At 33.9% G+C, this 25,883-nt stretch overlaps 1 protein-coding gene across 1 annotated transcript; it reads right to left on the reverse strand.

Moving 5' to 3' along the window:
- Nucleotides 1–21,653: 21,653 nt before the first annotated feature.
- LOC110935514 (60S ribosomal protein L32-1) lies at nucleotides 21,654–23,092 on the reverse strand. The gene is made up of 4 exons (XM_022177897.2): nucleotides 22,949–23,092; nucleotides 22,300–22,395; nucleotides 22,028–22,209; nucleotides 21,654–21,949 (listed from the first exon to the last, which is right to left on the reverse strand). Exons 2-4 carry the CDS (start codon nucleotides 22,387–22,389, stop codon nucleotides 21,820–21,822), a joined length of 402 nt encoding a protein of 133 aa, XP_022033589.1. The 5' UTR covers nucleotides 22,390–22,395; nucleotides 22,949–23,092; the 3' UTR covers nucleotides 21,654–21,819.
- Between the last annotated feature and the right edge of the window lie 2,791 nt (nucleotides 23,093–25,883).

The following is a 25,883-nucleotide window of genomic DNA, read 5'->3' on the forward strand; positions in this document are numbered from 1 at the left end:
CGTTGACTACCCAAGTAACCCGACTATACCCAACAAGTTCGGGCATACGCGTTGACCTAGGGGACTCATGCTTCCACTGGGATGCAGCTCCTGACATTCGTCTCTCTAGTCTTCGCGTAGCCTGAGTCGTTGTTATGGTCGTGACCTTGGTGAGAGCTTTTGTAAACCATTTTATAGAGTGGAACAGTTGATTAAGGTATGGGTTTCACCCCTGGCTTAACAACTTCGTTCCCATTTGTGGTTGTGCTCATCGAATAAATCCGAGAGTTCCACCAGAATTTCGAAATGGAGACCTTTTGTCGAGATGTGGATGTCACTCCTAGCTCAACAAAGAGTTCTCGTGCTAGAAAAATACGCTGAGTGAGTGATCCTATCGAGAGTTATTGGTTTTCACACCTGGTCTCGACTAGATCACTCGGTTTTGTTATGCGAGTAGTTTTGAAAACATGTGTATTGTGTCAGCCTTAGGAAAGGCTAAGTAACCTTCTAGCCTTAGGAAAGGCTCTTTGTGTGAAGCTGTAGTATGCGGTTTTCACACAATAGTTGTAACTTTTCAACAAATTCGATCGAGAGTAGCAAGTTGGCCCAAACAAACCCTAACGAGTTCGTAAGAGTCGGCCTGTTGGTACTTAGACTATAGACTAGGTCACTTTCATAAGACATCGACCCGGACTAGGTCGAGTCTCAAACTTTGCCTAATTCCCTATAGTTATGGCTCTGATACCAATCTGTCACACCCCAACCGATGGCGGAATCATCGGGGTGCGGCACTAGGCGAATCAGATTGCTCAAGAGAATCCATAACAACTATGTTGCGATAATATTTATTACATTTGTCATCCCATACTAACAAATAATACAATCACGTAAGTTATCACGGATTTCTTGTCCTCTCGAACAATTCAAATCCGACAACCTAGATTTTAGATGCGTTTCTAGACTTCCTAGCTTGATTTGATGTAAACTTCGGCTAAACCTGCAACATACGTTAAAACTTTGTCAATACAAAAGTATTGGCGAGTATACAGGTTTGATATGTGATAGTGTGATAGAATAAAAGTGCTGCGAATTTCCACATGCATAAACGTAATACACGACATATATACTCACAAAACTGATACTACCAGCTAAGTCCTCGATGCTCGACTCTTGATGGCATAACTAGACCCCGTCGGGCGAAATAGTACTATACTAGTCTTGGTGGGACGTCACGAGTATAAGTCCTAGCATACATGTACTAGCATCACGTATATCTATGCAAACAGTTATTCGCAAGTGATAAATAGTCCAATTAAATCATTCGTTTGATAAGTTTGGTTTTTATGGAACGTATGTTACACCCAAAATTCGATAAAAAGGGGTCAAGTATACTCACAGCGCGTATTCGGTTAGGTTAGCGGAACCGGTGCCGGAGAATATCCTGATGTCAGATAATTTATGTGAGTGATAGGTTACTATGCGATAAACGGTATCGATTTGCGTGAAATCGGGCAAAATTGGGTTAAAATCGGACAAAATGGTGAAATTGGGCTGGCCCAGTCGAACAGGCCACTCGATCGAGTGGGCCTGGTCGATCGGATGAGCCTGGTCGATCGGACGGGCCTGATCGATCGAATGGGCCTGATCGATCGAATGGCTGTTCGATCGACTAGCTGTTCGATCGACTAGCTGTTCGATCGACTAGCTGTTCGATCGACTAGTCTGTTCGATCGACTAGTCTGTTCGATCGACTAGCTGCTCGATCGATTGGGCCACTCGATTGGCCATCCTGTTCGGCTGTTTTCGATGATTTTTCGAGCGTTTTTCGGTGGTTTGGGTTAGGACGTTACGATGAGGCGTTAAACAACTGAAATCCCGTCAATTCCGACCTGTTTCATCGGCCGGGAATCACCCCGTTCGTCAGATTTGGTCGTTTTTGTCGGTTTTTCCGTGTTTAACCCGAAATCGATCATTTTACGTATAGATCTGATGTAAAAACCTTGATTTTACTTAGGAAAAGCCCTAGATCTGAGTTGTTCTTGATGATATGAGGTCAACACTTGAAGTTCATAAGAACTTTGTGATGAAATCTATCCGAACATCCCAAATCCGTGGCCTTTTGACTAGAAAAACATTGATTTGGTTGAGATTCATGAAGAATCGTACGTAAATCATCCGAATCTGAGTTGTTCTTCATGGGATGACATCACCTTTGAAGAACTTTGGGGTGACATCACCTTAGAACAGCCCAAATCCGTTGATTTCACGGTTGAAAATTGGGATTTGAAAGATAGAAAGATGAAGGATTGCATTTGGATCAAGAAAGTACAAGATTCGGGTTGAAAACTTACAAGAATCGGAAGAAATCGAGAGATTTGAGGGCTGGAACGTCTTGGTCGGTTAGGAGCAGCAACACAAGTGTTTGGGAGGGAATGGAGGGGTATTTATAGGCAAGGAAGGAGAAAGGAAGGCAAAACAGCAGTTGGATCGGCTGGCCCAGTCGATCGGCTGGCCCAGTCGATCGGCTGGCCCAGTCGATCGGCTGGCCCAGTCGATCGGTTGGCCCAGTCGATCGGCTGGCCCAGTCGATCGGCTGGCCCATCCGATCGGCTGGTCCATCCGATCGGCTGGTCCATCCGATCGGACTGGCCTATCTGATTGGGCCGGTCTGACCAATTGGACTAGTCTGATCGAATTGATCCGTTCGGAAGCCTTTTGATCCCGTTTTTGGTGCGATTTCGACGGTTTAAGCCATATTTTTATATATTTATATAATTATTAATTTATTTATTATAATTAATCACAAAAGGGCCGTATATACGTATTTATGTATCCAATTCTCAGTGCGGTGATCGAGTTACGCGTGCCTTCGAGTGCGTTCTTCGATGTGATGTGCCACAATGATTATCGGGGCACCACTTACTCATATTGCCATCATCGTCATGACGGTTAGAGTCATAGTACTCACCCGATAACCCTCGTTAGCGTTGATTACTCACATTTTGACACCTCACGCTCATCGAGAAGGGTAGTTTAGGCCCATATTCGACATCATCGTGAGTGTTATGCAAAATAGGTTTGTAATAGCGATAGAATATGCGTAATTATTCGATTATACTTCGATTTAGCGATATAATTGGTATGATTACATTATGATCCGAATCTCCGGTGCTAGGCGTAACGAGTGTATCGAGTAGTAACAACGCACAAAGGTGCGGGTTGTTACATCTTTTGCACTCTTGCAACTTGTATTATCATATCTTCTGGCAGTGCTTGATATAAATAAGCGGTCGCCATCATATCCTTCTTTTCATCCGCTTGCGTATTTTCTTTTGGTTCTATCATTTCCCATAAACCGTTTGCCCTCAAAATGGTTTTTATACGGATTGCCCATACCGTATAGTTTGTAGACTTTAAGATAGGACACTGAAACTGGGAGAACGAACTACCATCTTTAATCACTACCGCGTTTGACGGAGAGGCTCCTCCTGAATCCGCCATAATTTCTTTTCCAACAATTTTCACTTTCTAAACTTTGGTTTTCTCCTAAAACCGAAGTCTATGATTCCAAAAATTCACACTAATTTTCTAATGTGGAATCAAACTAATTTCTAAACCTTATATAAATTCCAAAAAAAATATAGAACGTAGAACCTGGAATTTGCGAACCGACCGACTTCTCTTTATCGTGATTCTCCGCACGGTTTTCTGACTTGTCTTAACAACCCTCTTGGCTGCGTTTTTTTTCTTCTTCTTGATTCGCGACTCTCTAAACACAAACCAAAAATCAGCCCCAAACCCGCTTGATTTGCGACTAAACTTCTCAACCGAACACCCTCTTGATGCTTTGATATCACAAAACTTCTCAGATTTTGTGTCTTTTGCAGATTTCAAACAACCCAAACTTCTCAGATTTGTGATTGCTTCTTCAAACCGGAATACAAACTTCTCAGATTTGTTTCCGTCTTCTTAACCCGAATCGTAGCCTCTTGCCGTGATTTGAATTAACAAAAAACTCAGAATCTGAACACCCTTAGTGATGATCAGATAAAAAATCGAACACCCTCCTGATGAACGATTAACGGACGAACAACAATCGTACCCGCTTGATGCGATTGGTGTTAAAACTTAACAAAAAACAACCTAATCGACGCCTCCTGCGTGATCAGAATTGTTAAGGGAATTCAACCACCCGCCTGATGATCGTTTTCCGAAACGAATTTGAGCCCTAGGCTCTGATACCACTGTTGCCCAGAATCTTCTTGACAAACAATGAATATAACAACGAATGAAATAAACACAAACTAACCTTGATTGAAAGAATACAAATTGTGAATGTATGTACAAGTGAATGAATATTTTTACAATAGAAATCTAACCCTATTTATACTAATTGAAGAGGTGCGAATCCAATAGACGTGTCCCTTGACGAAGAGTCGTGTCCTTTGATCTTGTGGCTCTCAATCGATTTGAAAGGTTGCGTCCCTGTGTTCTTGTTTCCTGTCGTCGATCAGAGAAGGGGTGTGTCCCCTGGATGTGTCGATTCCAACATGTAGGTTACTAACTTTCGTTTTGTCGCATCTAGTCCCCGCACTTCTATCACTAATCTAACTTTAATAAAACTAACTATTAACTAATTACATAATGAACCCTAATACTTATAGGATGTGAAGGAGATTATGATTTCAACCAGCGGGTCGAAAACGTATATACCCAAAAATTTCTATACGAAAACCACATATATTATACTATTGAGCGAAAAGTTCGAGGGGTAGGCCCCCAGCCCCTTAATAGTTGCGCCCCTGCTTGGTGTAATTAACACTTAGGTAATGGAGCATTCTAAGTTCACATACACGGACATGATGACAACCGGTGACCCATATACGTGGTGTGAACATTGAGCAAATTAAATTTCAGTAACATTGTAACATGCTGGTGTACAAAATAATTGGTATAACTAAAAATTAGTCAATAAATCTCTTGCAGTCATGAACTAACATAAGTGTGGAATATTATTAACGTAATTTTAATTTTATTTGGTGTTTGTTATCATCAATTTATAACATATAATTTCTAGATGAACATTAGACTTGCAAGGTGTTTATCTACCATCAAACGTTGTGGGTTCAAGTCTTATGAAATGAGTAATAAGTAGATGTTAGGGGGTGTTTGCCGTTAAAAAAAATATTAGCTTAAACCAATTATATGGAAAACATAAAGAGTTTATTTATTTATTTATTTTATCGACAAATAGTACTCCTTTACACCAACAATTCTAAATTATTCTCCTTTGGTCAGGTTTGAACATGAGACATCTCCTTTAAAAGGTATATGTCTTTATCAAATGGGCTACTCCACATCAACACAAAAAGAGTTTATTATTCGTTGTATTTCTCTGAGAGTATTCTTCCCTGTACTTGCACTAAATAATTATATGCAATATTTGATGGCTTTTTATACATATAACTCAATTCGCTACACGTCTAGATGGTTGTTAAGATAAGGGCGAATGGTGGTTGACTCTATTATTTAAAGATAAATATTATAATAATATATAATTTTGATATAGACCATAATTTTAGAATTAATTATCTTTCAAATTTAATCCTATAGGTCCATGAACCTGTCTATTACACGAATAGTATAACGTAATTACACTTATAAACTCATTGATAAACCTTTTTTAAATTAGATTAGTTGCAGATCATGCAGCGCCCGTCTCGGGTGTTTTATTCGAGCCTGAAAAATGTCCCTTAAGCCTTAACGAAATATATAATTTAAACTATTTTTTAAACAATGATTAAAGTTATACATCTGGTTTTAGATGATACTATGGTGTTTGATCAAATTAATTTCATTTAATTATGATTTATTCTAATAAATCTATAAAACGTGAATAAGAAGAAAAAAAAATGTATTTAAAAAAAATCAGAAAAAAAAAAAGAATCTTCCATATCATAAGGAAGAAAAGTTCAAATAAAATGCCTCTTAAAAACTAAAACTTTGCAAACAAATTTTTAGAGCCTTTTAAATTTTATGATTTTTCGTATTCTTTTAATTTAGTTTTTTTTTACCTTGGCTAATCTTCACACATGACTTATGAGAAACCAATATTTTGGTTTTGTACTTCTACTTAGAGCTGGCAATAGGTAATCTGTAGGTAACCTGCTAAGACATGATAACAGAAAAGTACATCATGTGATTTTTTACGTTTTTTAAAATAATCAAAATTTGAAAGTTAGGATCCATTATTTCTCCTTCTAAGTGCATAAAATATACATCTGTCTTTTTTGTTTTCACAAACTCCACTAGCGCTGCTACATCTATGCCTAGTCTACTAGAAAAAATGTTGATTGTATGATCTTACTCTTCTTCTTTTTTTTTTCTTTCTGAGGTTGGTTTCAAAGGTATAAGAGGGACGCTTGGGATTTTCGTATTCTACATAGGAGGTTTTTCTTAAATGTGTCCCTCAAAAAACACGTGCCTTATGGTTCTCCCCACCCATGAGATCATCTAACTAATTGATAGTATAAAATATATATGATTAAAAAAAAGAATTATCATTTCCCTTGAAGAGGTGTTGGTAAAAATTAACTTATCAACCCAAATAGTAATGATTCAGGATCAAATATAAAGGGTCCTAAAAATAAGAAGTCGTACAAAAGGTATTAAACGGACTTCGATTGGCCTCATTCAAGTGGCATTGTAACCGCCTCATCGAACTCTACGATGTAATATTTTAGGTTTTTAGTTTTCACTTTTGGATTTATAGGTTGTAGATTTTAAGTTTTTTGTTTATTATCACTGTGTCTTTTATTTATTATTGTGTACTAGGTGGAACACCCGTGCGATGCACGACATGCATAATAGTTATTGTTTTTTCCTGGAACGACGACTGATATAGATAGTGCGTGACACGGTACGAAAGTGCGAATATAGTATAGATTTTTAAAACAAAAACCGGTTTTTTTTAAAGTTAGCCGTTTGACCATGGTTATTTTGACCAAAGTCCACTCCTCGTTCGGCGCTTTGTGGTAGCACTACCAGTCAAAAAAAGGCCCAAAACGCCCGAGGGTACAGTGTTCCCCCGCGTTTTTTAAGACGCTTTGAGAGAGGTTTGCGCCCCACCACATGTGGTCTCACAAAACTTCAATTCTATGGACGTGTGGTTTCTCAACCCTCTTCAAAAGACGTCACAGTTTTCAAATTTTTTTATTTTTATTTTTTCTTTTTCATTGTTTTAGATGGTGTAAAATAGATGTTAAATATATATATTATACTACATACACATACACATATACATATAAATTCAGTTTTGACATCTAAAAGTCAAATTGCAGGTTTTGTTCCCTTTTATAGATAAGAAAGCAGTTTATTATTTATTACTAAAATGTTGTATTAACTTCATTCTGCAACATATTCTTTATAAACTATGCTTACCTTGACATAACCTAATAGCTATATTTCCTTATTAGAAGTCTCTTATAATTGAAAATTAGTACATATTATTACCTTGCTGGTAAACACATTTACTCTATGTTTAGGGAACAATTTGATTAGGTTGCTGATATTAAATTGAATATCACACCAAATTACAATAGCAGTTTATATTGCTACTATTCACCCAAATCAAGCACCTTAAATAAGTCACTGTTTCTCTATATTCAAAAAACGAACTATAACTGACGATTATTAAATTGCAACAGTCAATTCAATCCAAATACTGCAATAGAAACATAAAATCTACCACAATTCGTTGGTTAATCACGTATAGTTCTTAATCGATTGGAATCAGAAAAAAGGAAATTGACTCACCGTAACTTAAAATCAGGAAGAAGGCGAACAAAGGGGCGGAGTTTTTCGAAATCAATGACCCCTGTCTTTCATTGTTATTCCTTGAATGAGGTAAGCAAGACCCCATACTACACACTACATACACATACATAAAAATTGGGTTCTATATTATTTGTATAAACACCGATTGGAAACCCTCACATTGCATTTGATGAAACCCTAATCAATATAAACACACACACTAACACTCACGAATCGAATCGAATTTATAAAAGGAAAAATTCGGGCTGTTTTTACCTCTTGCTGCTCCAAATCTTCATTACCATACATTATCTTCATCTTAGAGATATAAATATTGCACTTAAAGGTCTCAACCATCAAAATACGATCCAAGGGCTAAAAAGTGGTTCCTAATTATGCAATGGTTATCATTTGAACCTTATTCCATGAGACTTGAGGTAAGATGCAAAGAGCATTCTTTTGAGTTTTAAACCATCTGTAATTAAGTTCATTATTTAATCATTATTGTTGCAATTATTAGGTATTATAGATAATAATACCCCATGAAATTACCTTTTAGTAATTTTCGTTTCTAACTGGTTAGCATCTTTTAAGTTTTAAAACCATTTATAGTTATAATTAAATTCATAATAACGTTGATTAAGTTTTTTTATATTTAATTATTATTATTATTATTATTATTATTATTATTATTTTTATTTCATATGATGTTCATCAACTATCTGATAAAATTGCAAAAAAGGTTGTAATCTTATTTGTATGATGTTTAGCAATTACTAAACCAAATAATAATGACTTAATTATAAAATTCAATCAAGTAATCGGTTACGGAGAACTTGAAATGGAAAAGCAATGTAAATATGAGGAAGGTGATGATGTTCAACTAAGTCAAATGATTTAATTCTTTATCAAGTATTTAACAATACTTAATTTATAAAGTTATCAATTTAATTGTATTTATCAATTTATACTCATTTAGAAAGACTAATTCCCTTTACTAACTTCATTGAGTTGTTGTACTATAAGCATAATATGTTGCAATTATTTAAATTTGGTTGGAACCCTTGTGAAATGCTTTATACGATAGTATAGATAAACGCAATCAATTTAAATCTTTTGCGCGGGTTGAAAACATCCGAGCCCTTAAAGTTTGCTGCCCAATCCTGTCAAACAATACCTCCTCAAATATTTCCTCTGCATCTATATTGCCTATATATAGTATCAATTAAATCACACAAAAGCATCATATGTTTAAAAAAAATAGTAAAGTAGAAATTAAAAAAGGAAATACCAATAGGCCAAATAAATGTCTATCTCCAAATGAATAACTTTTCTCGTACCCACCCTTTTACACCTCCATATACATGAAGCTGCAAAAAGGAAAAAGACTATAAATTTATGAACAATTAAACAATACATTGGTAAATGGTTCCAGATACTATAGTCATGCAAGGGTACCTTGATGAAGTATGAAGTGTGTGTCTTTTTGTATCCAATAACCTGTGTGTATACTTTATATGTAATATAAAATTATAATTTGAAAAAAAAAAACCACTAAATCACCAAAAACATAATAAAACATCAATATAAACTCATAGATTATGTAAAAGAAAACTGTTATCCCATTTGAATATTTTAAGAAACAAACCAAAGTTTTTTCAAATAAATGTTGAAATGGGTATAAAAGAACACACCTTTCCACCAAGATAAATAAATTTCATATCAACTTATCTCTTTCTTATCTCTTTCTTTTCGACTCTAACTCGCACAATAGTAGACAAAGGAGTTGATGTTGAGTGAAATGATGAATTTATAACAATGATAAGAGATTCCTTAATCGGTCAAATTTATTACATATTGATTGAAATTGGACCTTTGGAGTGCTTTTGCGGTTTATCCCAATAGGTTTCGTTTATTAATTGCATTTAAGAACCGAACTTATTATTGTATTATTATAATTAATTGTGATTATATTCTCATTTAATTATTTTTTTATTTTTTAATATTAATGTAGAAAGACCATTTCACCCCCTTACTAACATCATTAAGTTGTTGTACCATAAGTATAAAAGATTGTAATTACTTAAATTTTGTTGGTATCCTTATGAAATGCTTTATAATATAGTATAGATAGATAGATATAGATATAGATAATTATTTTTTTTATTTTTTAATATTAATGTAGAAAGACCATTTCACCCCTTACTAACATCATTAAGTTGTTGTACCATAAGTATAAAAGATTGTAATTACTTAAATTTGGTTGGTATCCTTATGAAATGCTTTATAATATAGTATAGATTAAGTTCTAGCATTAATGTACTGTACTATATGTTAATATGGTGTTTCATGCATTGCTTTGTTGCAAATTGTGTTGTTTTATTTGTAAATTATTATTATTATTTATAATAATCTAATTAATTTAGCCAAAATCTTGTTAATAATATATTAGAATATATATATATATATATAGTTATTTTAATATTATAATAATAATTCCTTTTTTTTACTGTTTAACTTTAATTTAATGATTTTTTAGTATCACGGGGTGGGATAAGCTTGGTGTCAACCGGTACTGGTATCGAAAATACCGGTACGGTCTTTTTTGGTATCGGTACAAATAGTAATTTTAATATTTTAATAATATATATAGTTTTTTATATATTTTTATTATTTTAATATTATAATAATAATTCTTTTCTTTACTTTTTAACTTTAATTTAATGATATTTTTATGATACTTATGATCTTTCGGTTTAAATTTTATCTTAATCTATTAAATTCTGATACTAATATCATGGATAAGTTCTTAATATTTGATATCATTTGGATCCCTTTACCTATTTTTTTTATTATATGTTTTCTTTGAAAATATATTGTTGTGTTTTTATTACGAATTATATTTGAGCTACTTTTAATATATTAGTTACTTCGAAATTTAAATTTATGGTTACCTTGTCAAAGATCATTTTATAGAATAATCATAAGTTTGGAATAATTATCTTTAAACCAATTATTAAAACAAATTAAGATCAAAGTTAACTTTAAACTAATCTACCTTTATCTATAATATATTATTTAGTATAATGTGTTATTGATGATATTAATTTTAATGATTATTGATATATAATTATTTTATTTTATTTTTTATCTTATCTCTTATTTATTTAATATAAATTAAATGCAATTAATAGGATTTTTATAGGATGATGCATTTAAAACAACCATAAATTTTGGTTTTAAAATAGAACATATAACTAAACTTTAGAATATATATAGATTTTCTATATTTGTGTTTTTTTTGCGACCCATTGTGTCTTTTTTCGTCGACATTGTGTTATATTTTTCGTCATCGCGTTAAATTTTGCTCGACATTGTGTCATCTTGTGCGATCTATTATGTCTTTATACACGTCTTATTTTTAGGAGTATTTGTAGAATAACTTAATTAAAAAAAGTTATATACTCTATTACATTACAAACTAGGTATAAAACATAGTTTGTGGTGATCATTTTAGCTTTTGGACTACAAGAGCCCAACTAAATAGAGATAACATTTTTTTAAACTTACAGGCTAAAATATACATTTTTAAAGATAAATAAATGGCTAGACCTCTTCTGGCTCTAATAAAGCTCCGCCCCTACTTGTTCAAATATGGGATTTAAAGTTATAAATAAATATAAAAATAACTAACAGTTATTGTTAATGTCATTAGATAGTATTTTATCTTAGTTTCTAGGTTCCTAGCACTTGCCTAACTTAGTTAATTTGAATATAGAACTATTATATTTGAGTATTACATTACCCCAAATTTTATATTAATAAGAATGTCTACAACCAATATTTAGGGAAAATATCAAATAAGAAGTTAATTTTCGCTAGGAAGGATATGAAGCTATAGGATTATGACATGTGGCAAATTTTAAAATAAAGAGAAAGGATATTTTAGTCAATCCAACTCCTTCTTCTTCCTTTTTCAAAACCCAGTAACTTCAAAACCCACCATTTTCAAAACCCACCATCTTCAACTATTTCTTCACTTTCTATCTCAATAATCACTACATTATAGTGCGATTTTCATCACCAATCAATGATTCAAAACCCGATCAACATGTTCTTCAGCTTTTTTTTGAAGAAAACCCAGTTTAATTTCATAAAAAAAATCTCGTTTTTCCGGTGATTTTGGAGATAATCACTCAATTCATTCGATTCGAGCGTTGATAAGTGTTTCTATCATTCAAATTTCGTCAATTGATGAAGAAATCGGCTTCGATCCATGTAAGAAATTCTTTAATTTCATTTTCACGATCTGGGTTTTTGATTCAGTCATTGCGTTTTACGATCTTTGCGGGGGTCCGGGGGCGGCAGCCCCTGGCGGGGTCAAAGGGGCAGAGCCCCTGGCTGGGGTTGAAAAATTAATTTTCCAGAAATTGGCTCATTTCGAAGACAGTAATTCGTAGACAATTCAGACAGTTCACAGTGAGAGACAGTTTTATGTGTCCATTGCGTTTTAGAAATAAGAGAGTTTTATGTGGTTTCTGGCTATTGCGTTTTAGAAAAAGACACATTTTTAAGTGTTTTTAGTCATTGCGTTTTAGGTAAAACACATTTTTAGGTGTTTTCAGTCCATTGCGTTTTAGAATGAGTCATTTTTAAGTGTTTTATGGCCATTGCGTTTTACATATAAGACATTTCTTTGTGTTTTTTGTGCATTACGTTTTAGGTAAAACATTTTTTATGTGTTTTCTAGCCATTGCGTTTTACAAATAAGACATTTCTTTGTGTTTTTTGTGCATTACGTTTTAGGTAAAACACATTTTTATGTGTTTTCTGGCCATTGCGTTTTACAAATAAGACATTTCTGTGTGTTTTCTGGCCATTGAGTTTTACAAATAAGTCATTTCTTTGTGTTTTTGGTGCATTGCGTTTTAGAAAAATGTCATTTTTTAGGTTTTTTTTTCATTGCGTTTTACGTAACTGGTGGTTTTTCTATTGCGTTTTACGCAACTGGGTTTTAAATTTTTTTTTTAAATATAGCAATAGTATACTCGTTTTAAAGATAAAAAAACGCTCGTTTTTTTGGTGCAATTTTTATAAAAAAATAATGTCGTATGAAAGAGTTATTAACGTTTAAAAATGGGGGGGGGTAATTGGAGGAGAGAGAAACTATTGGATTGGATTGACTAGAATGCCCTTGAACAAACTCACGGGCCTCTTTTCTTCCTTTCAATTTCGCTGATTTAATCTTAGCCCTTGATTAACTTAATGGATGGTCAAGATCATTCCTAACCTTCTTAGCCAAATAAACTTCCTATTGTATCTTCACCCCCAATATCTAATTACATTGCTTTCTTACCTATTTCCTCGAAATGAATTTGAAGAGAAGTTGAATATTCTTAACTATTTCCTCACTTGTTACACCCTTGTATAGTTGTATAAAAAAACTACTGACTTTTTTAAAATCATGTAGTTACATGGCCAATCAAAAAAACCAGGGTAAAATATTCGTGAAACATGTCGTGACTATTTCGTGTTAGTTTTTCAAAATTAAAAAATTCATGTAAATTTTTTTTAACAGCAAAACAATTCAATACTAAAAGGGTGTTAAGGATTGAGATGTAAATGACTTATTGAGTTATTAGTTTTTTGAAAAAGTCAATTAGTCATTTCCAAAAGCTGGGATCTGGATAAGTCTATACAACTCATTGCGGCGGCACGAGATAAGTCTAGTAGAGGTGTTTAAAAAACTCGTGGCTCGCAACTCGCTCGAAAAAGCTCGAAATTGGCTCGGTTGTAAACGAGCCAGCTCGGCTCGGTTTGTAAACGAGGCGAGCTCGAGCTTGGCCTGGCTCGGCTCGTGAGATCGTGAGCTAGCTCGATAAGTTTTACACCCTTCATTTTTTTGTCCCACATCGCTTAGAAAACAAAAACTAAGGAAGCATCTCCCCTATAAAAGAAGGTAAAGACAATGTACAAAGTGAATTAACTGTTTATACTTGCATATTTAGCCATATGGTTAAATTGAATGGCAATTATGGCCCTTAGTCTATGAAGAAATTCATTTTTAAGGAGTAAATTTTGCGGTTCTTTGTTATTTCGAGCTAAGCCGAGCTAGCTCAAATTCTTATCGAGTCGAGCTAGAGCCTCAAAACTTAGCTCGATTTAAAATTCGAGCTCGAGCCGAACCAGCTCGAATCAAGTTCAAGCTGGGTCTAACTCGGCTCAACTCGGCTCGTTTACAGCCCTAAAGTCTAGGGACCTACAGCGACACTAGTTGTAACAGCATAAGCTTACAGAATGGGGTCATTCAAAACGGCAACGAGCAATGTGTTATACGGTTGCTTTCTGAATTGCGTTTAAAATGATTGCTCACTTCTCTTGTAACAAAGTTTATACAACCATTGCAGCTGCATGAGACTACTCACTTTCCTTGTAACAGTAACAAAATTTATACAACCATTGCAGCTGCATGAGACTACTCACTTTCCTTGTAACAATAACAAAATTTATACAACCATTACGGCAGCATGAGACAACTCTGTTGGTCAGTTCTGTTTTAGGCATAATGAAAAACATGAAAACATACCTTTGATTGCATCAGTACAGGCCAGCAGAGAATCCAGATGTAGTCGCAGCATTAGGTTCGACATGATTGTCAGCTTGATCTGGTTCCTCCTTAGGGTGCAATCTAATGATGGTGATGATAAGAAACCGAAAAGGGTATCGGTTAGGAGAGGAGGTCGATTGATGTTATGTGCTATTAGGGTTTGTGAAATTGTCTAACCCTTTAACCTCCACATTATTCTCCTTATATATGCACCCAGGAGGAAACCCTAATTAGTTAATAAGGGTAATTAGGCCCATCAACAATTACCAACTAATTATTTAATAGGATTGTTATATATTTTGATCCATATAATGTAAATGATTATAATGGCTACTAGATTAAATATAATATAAAAATATTTAATCTTACATACTCCCACTTAGCCGAGTAATCATTTACTATGAGTGTTAGATAAGCCTGATCAGGAGTTAACACTCATTTTAGTCTTAAACAAGTACTATAGCAGAGAAATACAGCCGTTGAATCATTATGCGACTCAGGACCCCCATTAATCATACTATAGCCTTAATTTAAAACCTAATCGTCATGATCAAAATACGCATAAGCCCTTTGTTTGATTTGTAACTTTATTTGTCTATATGCCATTATGTCGACTTGACATATTCTTAGAGACGTACAAAATCAAACTGGTGAGGAAAATTAACTAATACTTAGTCATTCATAGTACGATATGTAATTGCGCATGGCCATTAATTAATACCCGTCTATGAGCTCTCTTAATAAGACTTATGGGTAATAGCCCTTCAGTTTATAGGATCCTGGGACATATCATGAATGTATTCGATACAAACTTAGTTTCCTCAATTCGTTCATAAACGAATAATTAATTGCGTATCGAAACTTAATGCAGCACCTCTTGAACTGTTACTGTTCAAGGAGTCATGGTAGCTGACTTTATCACACTAATTCTTCAAAACATTAATTATATGGAGTTAATAAACTTATGAGTCCACTGATTAAATTTCCAACAACATTTAGTGACCATGTTATGTCGTTATAACTTAGGTTGTTAAATTGTAGTCTCTCGTTTCTTTTAAAGATATTGTAATACTCCATTAGATGCTACACATTAATCTAGACATATCTAGTGTGTTGCAATATGAGTAATATCTAAACGAGTATAGACTTAAACTTACATAAGGCTTCTAATTAATGAAGCGTAAATAAATAATCTCATTTATCCTATTATCCTCTAAAGGAGAGCAATATTGATTGTTACATATGTAAGGACCCATTTAATGTTAAACTTATGGAACGAAACTAATGTCCCATTTGGTCTATCTCAGTACGTTATGATATCTATTACATAAGAGACATCTCTGAGATCTATTATATCAAAGTTTGTGTTAACAATGCTTTGACTTATGTAACATATACTTGTCAAAAGAATATCATCTATATAGACAAGTTTATCTTAGTTGCTCCCACTCATTTTGAGGTAGTTTCATTAATCCACTTGATTCTTGATGAAAATAATTACGTTAGCTTTTCATCACATTATGATGTTTGCATTAACCCATACATGGATATTATTGGCTTATAGACAAGCTATTCTTTAACCTTCAGTTTGAGACTTTAGGTTGTTATCTAATGAACATGTAAATGTGTCAGCCATTTGTTAGGGAAAATTGTTTTTAATGTTCATCTAATATAGCTTTAAACCATTATAAGCTACTAGAACAGTGATGATCCTCAAAGAAATCTTTGATAATTTATCTCTTCCTAAGTATAACCTTTGACAATCAATCATGCTTCTTAGTGTCTTAACGCTTATATCAGGATTTGGTTTAGTTATGAACACTCTTAGGTAATTCAATCAAATCCCAAACGTTATACGAACACATAAAATCAGTTTTACTAGAAAACTGTTTTATTCCATTTAGAAGATTGATTGACACTAATGGCTTAATTTGAAGAGATTGGATCAGTAAACTTTTCCATAATCCATTTCAACTTCAGTTAGGGAGGTTATGTAATCATCAAAGTTAGTAGGCTTTTAAACCTAGATGACCTCCTGAGTTGATTATTGGGTTTTAAAAGTTTCAGCTTTATGGATTAGCTCTTGGTTAGGTTGCTATCATTTTCATTCTAAGGTTTGTAAGAGTTGGTGCAGTATGGTGTACAAGAGGTGTAATCGGAGTTAAATTCGAAGTTAAATTCGAAGTGAAATTTAATGACACTCTCCCCCCGCCTCTTGTATTCCTTACAAATCATGATAAGGACTTTGACTGCTCCCACTAACCTTAGAAAACTTTAGGAACTCAGCATGCTTAGGGTCAATATTTAACGACCAACAAATTCTAATAGAGAAACAAGTTAATGACGTTAGTCGTTGTGATTTCTCTTGTTGAGGATTATGTTAGTTTAGGTAAGAAATCTAAGTGTGCCCACAATTAAGCAACAATAAAACTTTCGTAAGAGTAGCATTAGATTTTAATGAGACAAGTTTTGATAGAACAGTGTCGTGATGGAGCGGTGTCTTATACAAGAGGTGTAAATTTAGGTAATGTAAAATTTTCACTCCCCACCTCTTGCAACTATTGCAAGTTATTATTAAGACACTTAATGCTCCCACTGATCTTTAATATCTCTAGAATGCCACAAGAGAAGTTTCAATAAGTTACGTGACGTGGGAACCTATCATATATATACGTTAGACTTTATTTGATTTCTTTAATGTCCAGATATCATAAGAAACTTTAGGGACATATTTAATAGAAATCTTATTAAGTATATATATGAATAGATTTCTTCTAAGACCGTGAGCCATATGCGATAAAATTTAGATACAAGTTGATAGTCTGTTAAATGATAAATGAATTATGTCTGAATATTCCATTTGGAATAAGTTCCACGAATGTCAATGAATGACTTATGATGGACCCATACTTATTCCTTAAGCCAAGTAATATTTAGGGCTGTAACGTCATGATTTAAAATCACTTAGAATGAGATTAGATGAATAATCATCCTCATCAACCATGTCATGATTTCTCATGAATTTTGGTTATAATGGATGAAATTTATCAGTCTCATTTTCCTTTTGTCAAATTCTCATTTGCATGATAACAAAAGTTGTGAAAATGTAAGGTATCATCTAGTTTTATTTTAGGAATGTTTCTATCCAGATATTTAGAACAAATAAGATGAGAGTTTAAGATAAGTGTGACTTTATGTTGACTATGCAAACCTCACAATCTTCATAACATAGCCTAAGTAATGATACTGTATTCTGATTAATCTTCAGAATATGTAAGGTATCAAAAGGCGTTGTTAGAAGACTGCTTATCATGGTTCTTATAGTCTTAACATTTAATTTTGTCGCTAACTCTCACGTTAGTTATTTGTTGACTTCTGGTAAGAAAACGCTTAAAACTAGAGTCAACTAATCATGTGTTAATTGGAATATTAAAATTATCAGACTTAAATATCATTATTAAGTGACTATCTAATTAATTTAGCCAACTGTTCTTTAGAATAATGGATAGTCTCGTTGCTTATGTCTAGTCTAATGGCATAATTATGCAGTGAGATTTTCCCTTGAAGAACCTTAAAGTTGGAATTAGCACTTGTAATTTGTCTATGGACCTTAGAACAATCCTCTCTTAAGGTTTTAGTAGTTGTAAGGTGAATAACATCTTATTTTCCAGTTTCAAACATTTATTTCTTTGTACATATGTTGCTTATCAACACGCTCGTTATACTTTGGTATTTTTGAGTGTTATAGTTGATTTATAAGGCATCAGATTGTACAAGTGAAAATCTTAGTATGGAATGTACTGGAAAAATGTACTTATTTCCATGCGTAAGCCCTTAACTTTATGGGTTATGGTATTGTACATTATTATGTATTCACATATACCACTTAGCTTATAGTTTAGAACTTTAAATGAAGGCATGCATATTAGGAATTCTTGTGATTATTCCACAATTATAGATTAGTCTTAGGAAAGACTTAATCTGAAATAACCTTTTAGTGACAGCACTTATGTTAGAGAGTTCTTGATTATGATAAGAGACATCATGTTCGATTTATCCTATTCATCATGCTCTACTTTTATTCTGTAGTGCTTTATCAGAAGAGAGCAATAGGATCATCGTGTCTTAAGAGATAATCAAGGATTTAATTTAAGAGCCAATTCTTATAGAAACTTTAAATAAAGCAAAACATATTAGATTTAGTAATTAGAGTGGATGAGATATAGATTTATAGAAGAAAACTATAGTGAGTAAAATAATGGGTACTAAGAGTAAGGCAGACAAAATGATCACAAAAAATTAATTGAGGATCATTAATATAAGGATCATTATGTGAAGAGATTGTGATATGTCTATTACTAACATCAAAATAATAGACTACTTAAAGTTCTACTTAAACGAAGACAAAACAGCTTTGGCCAGAGGTGTAATCATTTAAGCATGTGTGCAAAGTGGTTGTAACAAATCAGCTTTGGCCAGAAATTGAGACAATCACTTTAGTTATGCACTTGTTAAGTATGCCATCTATGAAGGAATTAAATCAGCTTTGGCCAGATATTAAGACATTCATGTTTATGATGCACACTTAACCTAGCTTTCGTAATACTTGGATGATAAGTAGATGCATCAAATCAGCTTTGGCCAGAAGTGATACATCAGAAGCTCATTCAAGTTAAGCCATTTTGGTTTTGTAAAACATTATTTGATCCTCATTAATTAACTAACTAATTACAAAAACCAATTATTTAGTAGCAAACCACCTGTTAGCGCGGATCGAACTCCGCGATGAGTTCGCTGGGGTTGCAGGGGAACAGCGTGCCCCCGCATGGGGTTCGGGGCGGAGCCCCGAGCTAAATCTTAGTTCACATTAAACAGCCTAAAATAATGAGGTTTCGAGTCTGTTATGAGATCTTGAGTCAGTTATGAGGTCTCGAGTGAGATCTCGAGTCAAGTCTCGACTCAGCTTATAACATTATGAGGTCTCGACTCATTAATGGTCTCGAGTCGCAACCTCAGTATCTCGAGTCGTAATCATGGTCTCGACTGCTGTGAATTATGAGATCTCGACTCCTTATGAGGTCTCGAGTCGCAACCATGGTCTCGAGTTGTGACCTTGTAGTCTCGAGTTGTAGCTTTATGGTCTCGAGTAGCAGCCTTATGGTCTCGAGTCGAGACCTTTGTCTCGAGTTGTAAAGGTTGAAGCCCTTAGTTGAAACCTCAGTAGTCTCGAGTCGAAAACTTATGGTCTCGAGTCGAAATCGTTGTCTCGAGTTATAAATATTTGAGAACACTTATGATTTCGAGTTGAGACCTGGTCTCGAGTCGACTGTAACAGCTGTTAATGTAAAATCATAACTGAAAATTCGAATTCTTAGGAATTGTGGTAGAATTTCCTGTTTTAACATTGATCTAATTTTAACAGAATATTTCGAAAATCATAATCTGTTTATCCTTTTAACAGATTTCGAAAATTCTCATTAGACAAAACAGATCAAAATTAGGAAAAACATTCAACAATTCTAATTATATTCCAAAACATAAAGGAATTTCGAATTTTCCTAAGAACACATGATGAACCCTAAAAATAAAAACATGATTCTGGAACCCGAAACCTGAATTTTAAGGGTTTTAAACAGATTTCGGTACAATTAAGATTTACCATTATGATTCCGAGTGAACTTTAATTATCCTTTTTCCAAAAACAATGATTTCGGCACATATGACTCGAAACCAGCCGTGAATTTTATTGAGTTTTCAAAACTTCTGTTTTCCAGATTTCAATCCCAGAATAATGGATACGAAAACAGAACTGAGTAATCAACATATGCTCTGATACCACATGTTGGTCAGTTCTGTTTTAGGCATAATGAAAAACATGAAAACATACCTTTGATTGCATCAGTACAGGCCAGCAGAGAATCCAGATGTAGTCGCAGCATTAGGTTCGACATGATTGTCAGCTTGATCTGGTTCCTCCTTAGGGTGCAATCTAATGATGGTGATGATAAGAAACCGAAAAGGGTATCAGTTAGGAGAGGAGGTCGATTGATGTTATTTGCTATTAGGGTTTGTGAAATTGTCTAACCCTTTAACCTCCACATTATTCTCCTTATATATGCACCTAGGAGGAAACCCTAATTAGTTAATAAGGGTAATTAGGCCCATCAACAATTACCAACTAATTATTTAATAGGATTGTTATATATTTTGATCCATATAATGTAAATGATTATAATGGCTACTAGATTAAATATAATATAAAAATATTTAATCTTACAAACTCAACAAATCTACAACACTAGTTCTAAAAGCAAAACTTATACAATGATGTCACATACAAAACGGCAATGAGTGACGTGTTACTGGGTTGCTTTCCGATCATAGAGATCGAAGAGAGCCGCTTTTAAGCAAAAACACTATAAAACAAGTGAGGACAGAGTGAAAAGGGGATGTTTTTCACTATGAGAGGCAATCCGAACAAGTATCAACGTTAAGGCATTTTAGGATCTTATGTTGTAAATGCTCTAACAAGTCGACCACCACAATAACCAACCAAGCTTTTCTAACAAAAGTAGAAAACGAAAAATACAGCTCAAATCAACCCTACGCATTAAAATCCATACACAATTGTCTATTACTCACCACCAAAAACCTACAATTCATTGAAAAAAGTTACTCTCACAACTAGGGTTGTGCACAGTTTGGTTTTTTGTTTTTAAAAACCGTTTGGTTTCAGTTTTTTAGGTTTTGGTTATTTCGGTTTTTGAAACAAATTATGTAAGATTTAAAACTTAAAAGTATAATTCAAAGTTTGAGAATCTTTCTCAAATGTTTACATTTAAATTAATATATAGTCTTTTAAATTAATATTATTCACATAAACCTAACCTTCTAATCTATTTTAATGTTTCTCCAAAGTTTTTGTTAAGACATTTTCTTTTATAATACTTTAAAAACCATTTAATTTTTATATTAAACTTTGTCCGTTCTTGTAAACAATGGATAATTTTAATGATAAATAAACATGACAATCTTATTATAAATATTTAACAAACAAGAATAAAATTAATAATTCTTAGTAGCATGGGTAAACACTTAAACATAAAGATATATAGATTTGGTATACTATTAAAACTTATCAGTTCGGTTCGATTATTTTCGGTTATTGAAAATGATTATCCGAAAACCGAACCGAAATTTTCGGTTATTAAAAATTCGAAAACCGGACCCTCACAAGACAAGATGCTCATCATGATCTGGAACCCATAGACCCCTTAGATAAAGTTTCACCTCAATAACAACAAAACAAACACAATTTTCTTGTAACAAAACTACATAAACTCAAAATTAAAACCATCCAAAAGTATATCAAAATCTTAAACGCTTCAAAATACAAAACGCACGTCAAACTACAACGCTTACTCGTCTTCCTGGCTACGCAACCTGGCCAACTTGTTGGTAACCACAACATCCAACTGTGCTGCACGCTCGACTATCTCCTTCCTTTTGCGCGTAGACACATTGTGTGCAATCTCAGCACAATAGGTTCTGAAATCACAATTAACCCGTTAGAGATAACCCAAATCGGATCCTTTAGTCTACTATGAAGATTAACAAACATTGTACCTGTTATGCATCATAAGAACTTCAAGCTCTTTAGCATTGTGCACAACAAACTTCTTGAAACCGTTTGGCAAGTAGTGTCGGGTTTTCTTGTCTGACCCGTATCCGATATTGGGCATAAGAGTCACACCCTTAAACTTTCTCCTCACACGGGAATCAATACCCTTCGGCCTGCGCCAGTTTTCCTGTCAAACAATAATCGAAACGTTAAATAAAACATGCGGTAAAACCGTAAAAGTGAAAACACGTTAACATCCGGGATGAAGATGAGATACCTTGACACATATTTTCCAATCACTTTGTGGCCTCTTGAACTTCTTTACGCGCTTCTTGATGATCTTCTTGTCGAGCTTAGGGACCGCCATCGGTTACTAAAAACAAATTATTATAAATAATGAAAACAATTAGGTAAAAGATTTGTAATCAAACTACTAATTCTTATCAAGCTTAAAAAACAGCAAATTAAGTTCTATATCAGGTTAAAAATAACTATAATGCGCCCAAAAACATTCTGATCTATCTTTAAATTTAAACAGATTTCTATATATTTAAGCAGATTTCAAAACCCTAATTTTTATAAACTTCAAAACCCTATTTTTTTATAAATTTCAAAATCCTAATTTCTATGAATTTGAAAAACAAGCAGCTTAATATTAGATCTACAATACAAGTGAAATTTCAAAACCTTAATTTCTCTAAATTTAACAAAATTTCAAATAATAAATTACTAACAATCAGCAGGATATAAAAACAGATAATTAGTTTAAAACAATTAAAGTGTGAATTATATGAATTACTAGACATTTAGATTAATATTGGTGAAATGAAATAAAGATTGATACAAATATGATATGAGATATACAGAAAACATATAGGGATACAATATAAAAGATGAATGTAAGAGGGATTGATTGAGGTTGAAACCTGAAAAATGTGACGAAACGGCGCAAAAAGAAGTAACCCGGAGACAAGAGGCGTAACAAGAAGAAGATATAGATGAAAGCTAGGGTTTATACCACCGAAACCAGCGTGTGTGTAATGGGCTAGTTAGTTAGTTAGTTTGAAGAAATAAGCCCATTTACATGTATGTTCTCAAACCCATGTAAAGGTGTATAAAACCCAGTTTTTTTACCGGGTTGGTTTCCGGGTCGCCGAGCCCAAACCGGTTTTTTTCTGTACACCTTTGTTCCCTTGATCAAATTTAACTTTTGTATCTAAGATAGTGAAATACTAATAATGATCATATCCGCCAATCCTCTCACATGAGCCCCTCTATAGCCCCTTTGGCGCCCCCCAAGGCGGTGTTGGAGGCTTTATCAAGCCTTACAGCAAAAGAGTAGTGCATGCTCTACCACTGCTTTAGCATATGTTTAGTTTTATAACTTCCATCCGTGAACGTATAATATAATTATGCAAAGTGGAAACTGTCCATAACCACATTGATTAGTATATATATAATTAGTGGAATTCCCTCGTGTGTTGTGACGAGAACTTGGTCGATACTATTTCAGTTCATTACGGTATCGGTGCGGTACCAGCACTTGATGTAGAAACCAACAATAATAACGATAACAATCGTACCTAATAATAAATCCTACAAATTAAAAGGCCATCAGTAGGGTTTACGTGCGACACTATATGTTGTTTTCGGCCCACTTTGGCAACCGTGAATTCGAGTCCTCGTATAGAGCTTGTCAAAATATCATATTGAGCGTACATTTACCAGTCACCTAGATGTTTTGGACCATTCTTATCGTTACAGAAAGTGACGTGTTGTTCATGTCATAGTCACATTCCTATGAACTCATGTGGCTAATAAATAGTACAATCACATCAAGATAAACAAGTAAAAGTAGGTTAGGTTGCATAAGCTTATATGCAACAAATTGTATATCCCATCTATGCAAGAAAGTCTTCTACGAGAGAAATTGTAACGTGCATTCAAACTCCTACATGTATTTGTTGAGTGTTAATCTCTATCATATTAAAAGATGTACATTTCAATGGTCACTACCAAGTGTGTAACTATGGAGAAGTAATATGCGATCTCTACCAACTACCATCTCAGAGAGAAGAATATACACGTTATATCTATCTATTTTAGAGAGAAGATAAAGAGATTAAAGAAGTAAATGTAATATGAACCGGTAAACATGTACATCAACCGGCATGTATCTATGTGTTCGTGTGATGATAATTTCTAACACTACTCTTTTTACTTTCATTGTATTGTTAAAAAAAGTCCACAAATTCCAATTTAAAAATAAAAATAGTGTATTCACTCTTCTTTAATTTCTGGTAAATTTATTTAGTTTAAGATATCCTTCTAAAGTCATGTAGTGATGTTTATGCTATAACTAAAAATTGGGTTTGGTAAACATTCGTAAGAATGTTTGATTACCCTAGTTGGAGGTTTTGTTCCTTTTGTTAGTTATATTCCTTTTTAATGCTTCTATTGCTTTAATTCAAATTGTGAGTTTTCAATAAATACAAATGTTGGACCGACAACACGTCAGTTTCAAGCAAAATAAATTGGATTTAATCAGTTAAATAATCAATTTAAGGCTCATTGTTTGCAAAACCAACCCCTAAACTTACAAACTCTAATTTCTATCGTAATTTTTATAAGTAATCCAACTTCCGTGTTTATAAAATACAATTATTTGACGACTAAATTCATTAAACAGAAGGGTATTATTTGACGACTAAAATCATTAAATAGTTTTTTGGGTCATAGGCGACTATAACTTAATCTTTAAAATATAGTTTAACTAATTATAGAGATAGTGAAGAAACACCGGTTCTAATCCACAAGGAATAGAGTCTAAAGTGAGGTATTTCGATAGGGGGTTATCTTGTTAATCTCTTCTTTGATTGTTACAGCCGTGAATGATCTGCAAAACTAACAACATCATTACCTTGTTAAGATGAGAAGGAGGTTCTTCTCTTAACCCAATTCTGACATGAGAATAAGTAATTGTTTAGAGAGAGAACAATGTGTGCTTAGAGTGAGAGAGTAGAGATTAGGATCCTTAAACCTTTGGTAGAGGTTGGTAGTTATAGTCGAATGGTTAGAGAAGGAGATGGGCTGATGGTCTCATGGGTCAGATGTCGCTTTTAGGGAATATCCATTTGGTCCCTTTGACACGACATGTAATGTCTGCAGAGGTGGGAGTAAGATGACGCACCATGATTGGTTACACGTTACCTGCCAAATGTACTTGTTGTCGCATTTGTCATTAGCCCTTAGTGGAGATCATGGAGCAGTGAGTGGCGCATGCTGATTGGTTACACGTCACTGTTCTTTTGTATTGTTTGTCCCCTGCACGATTGATCATCGGCGGGATTAGTTGGGACAGAGCCTGGTGCATGCTAATTAGCTTTAGGCCATTGCCACTTGTACTTGTTGTACTTTTGTGAGGCGTCATGGTTGTGCGCTCGCATATGTAACCCACGCCGAAGCCTTGGAAACAGCTTAGTGTTTTGGGGATTTAATAGTGGGTATAATTCTACGCACGCATGGCTTGCGCGACATTTAATTCTGTAAGAATTGAGAATAATCTCTTGCCTTTCTCATTAACAATCAACCCTATAAGTAATTACAGAAGATCTCCTATTTTTGGAGATAATGACCACAATAATTACATTACAATATTTACTAATAATACAGACTTGATTGGCGCCTATTACACCCCCGCAGTCGAAGCGGGAGGGGAACGAACACTGAGACTGGATCTAAAATCGTCAAAAAGAACCCGGGGCAGCCCTTTAGTGAAGATATCCGCAACTTGGAAACGAGATGGCATATGCAGAACGCGAATTAAGCCCTTTTGGACGTGTTCTCGGACAAAGTGTATGT

Source organism: Helianthus annuus, chromosome 1 (assembly GCF_002127325.2).
Source record: "Helianthus annuus cultivar XRQ/B chromosome 1, HanXRQr2.0-SUNRISE, whole genome shotgun sequence".
Taxonomy (NCBI): Eukaryota; Viridiplantae; Streptophyta; class Magnoliopsida; order Asterales; family Asteraceae; genus Helianthus; species Helianthus annuus.

Bases quoted from the DNA above. Each gene is read 5' to 3' on its own strand.
- LOC110935514 (XM_022177897.2), bottom strand. From the start codon at position 22,389: ATGGCGGTCCCTAAGCTCGACAAGAAGATCATCAAGAAGCGCGTAAAG. The intron at 22,210-22,299 runs GTATCTCATCTT...ATTGTTTGACAG, and splicing joins ATTGGAAAATATGTGTCAAG to GAAAACTGGCGCAGGCCGAA. The intron at 21,950-22,027 runs GTACAATGTTTG...TTGTGATTTCAG, and splicing joins GTTCTTATGATGCATAACAG to AACCTATTGTGCTGAGATTG.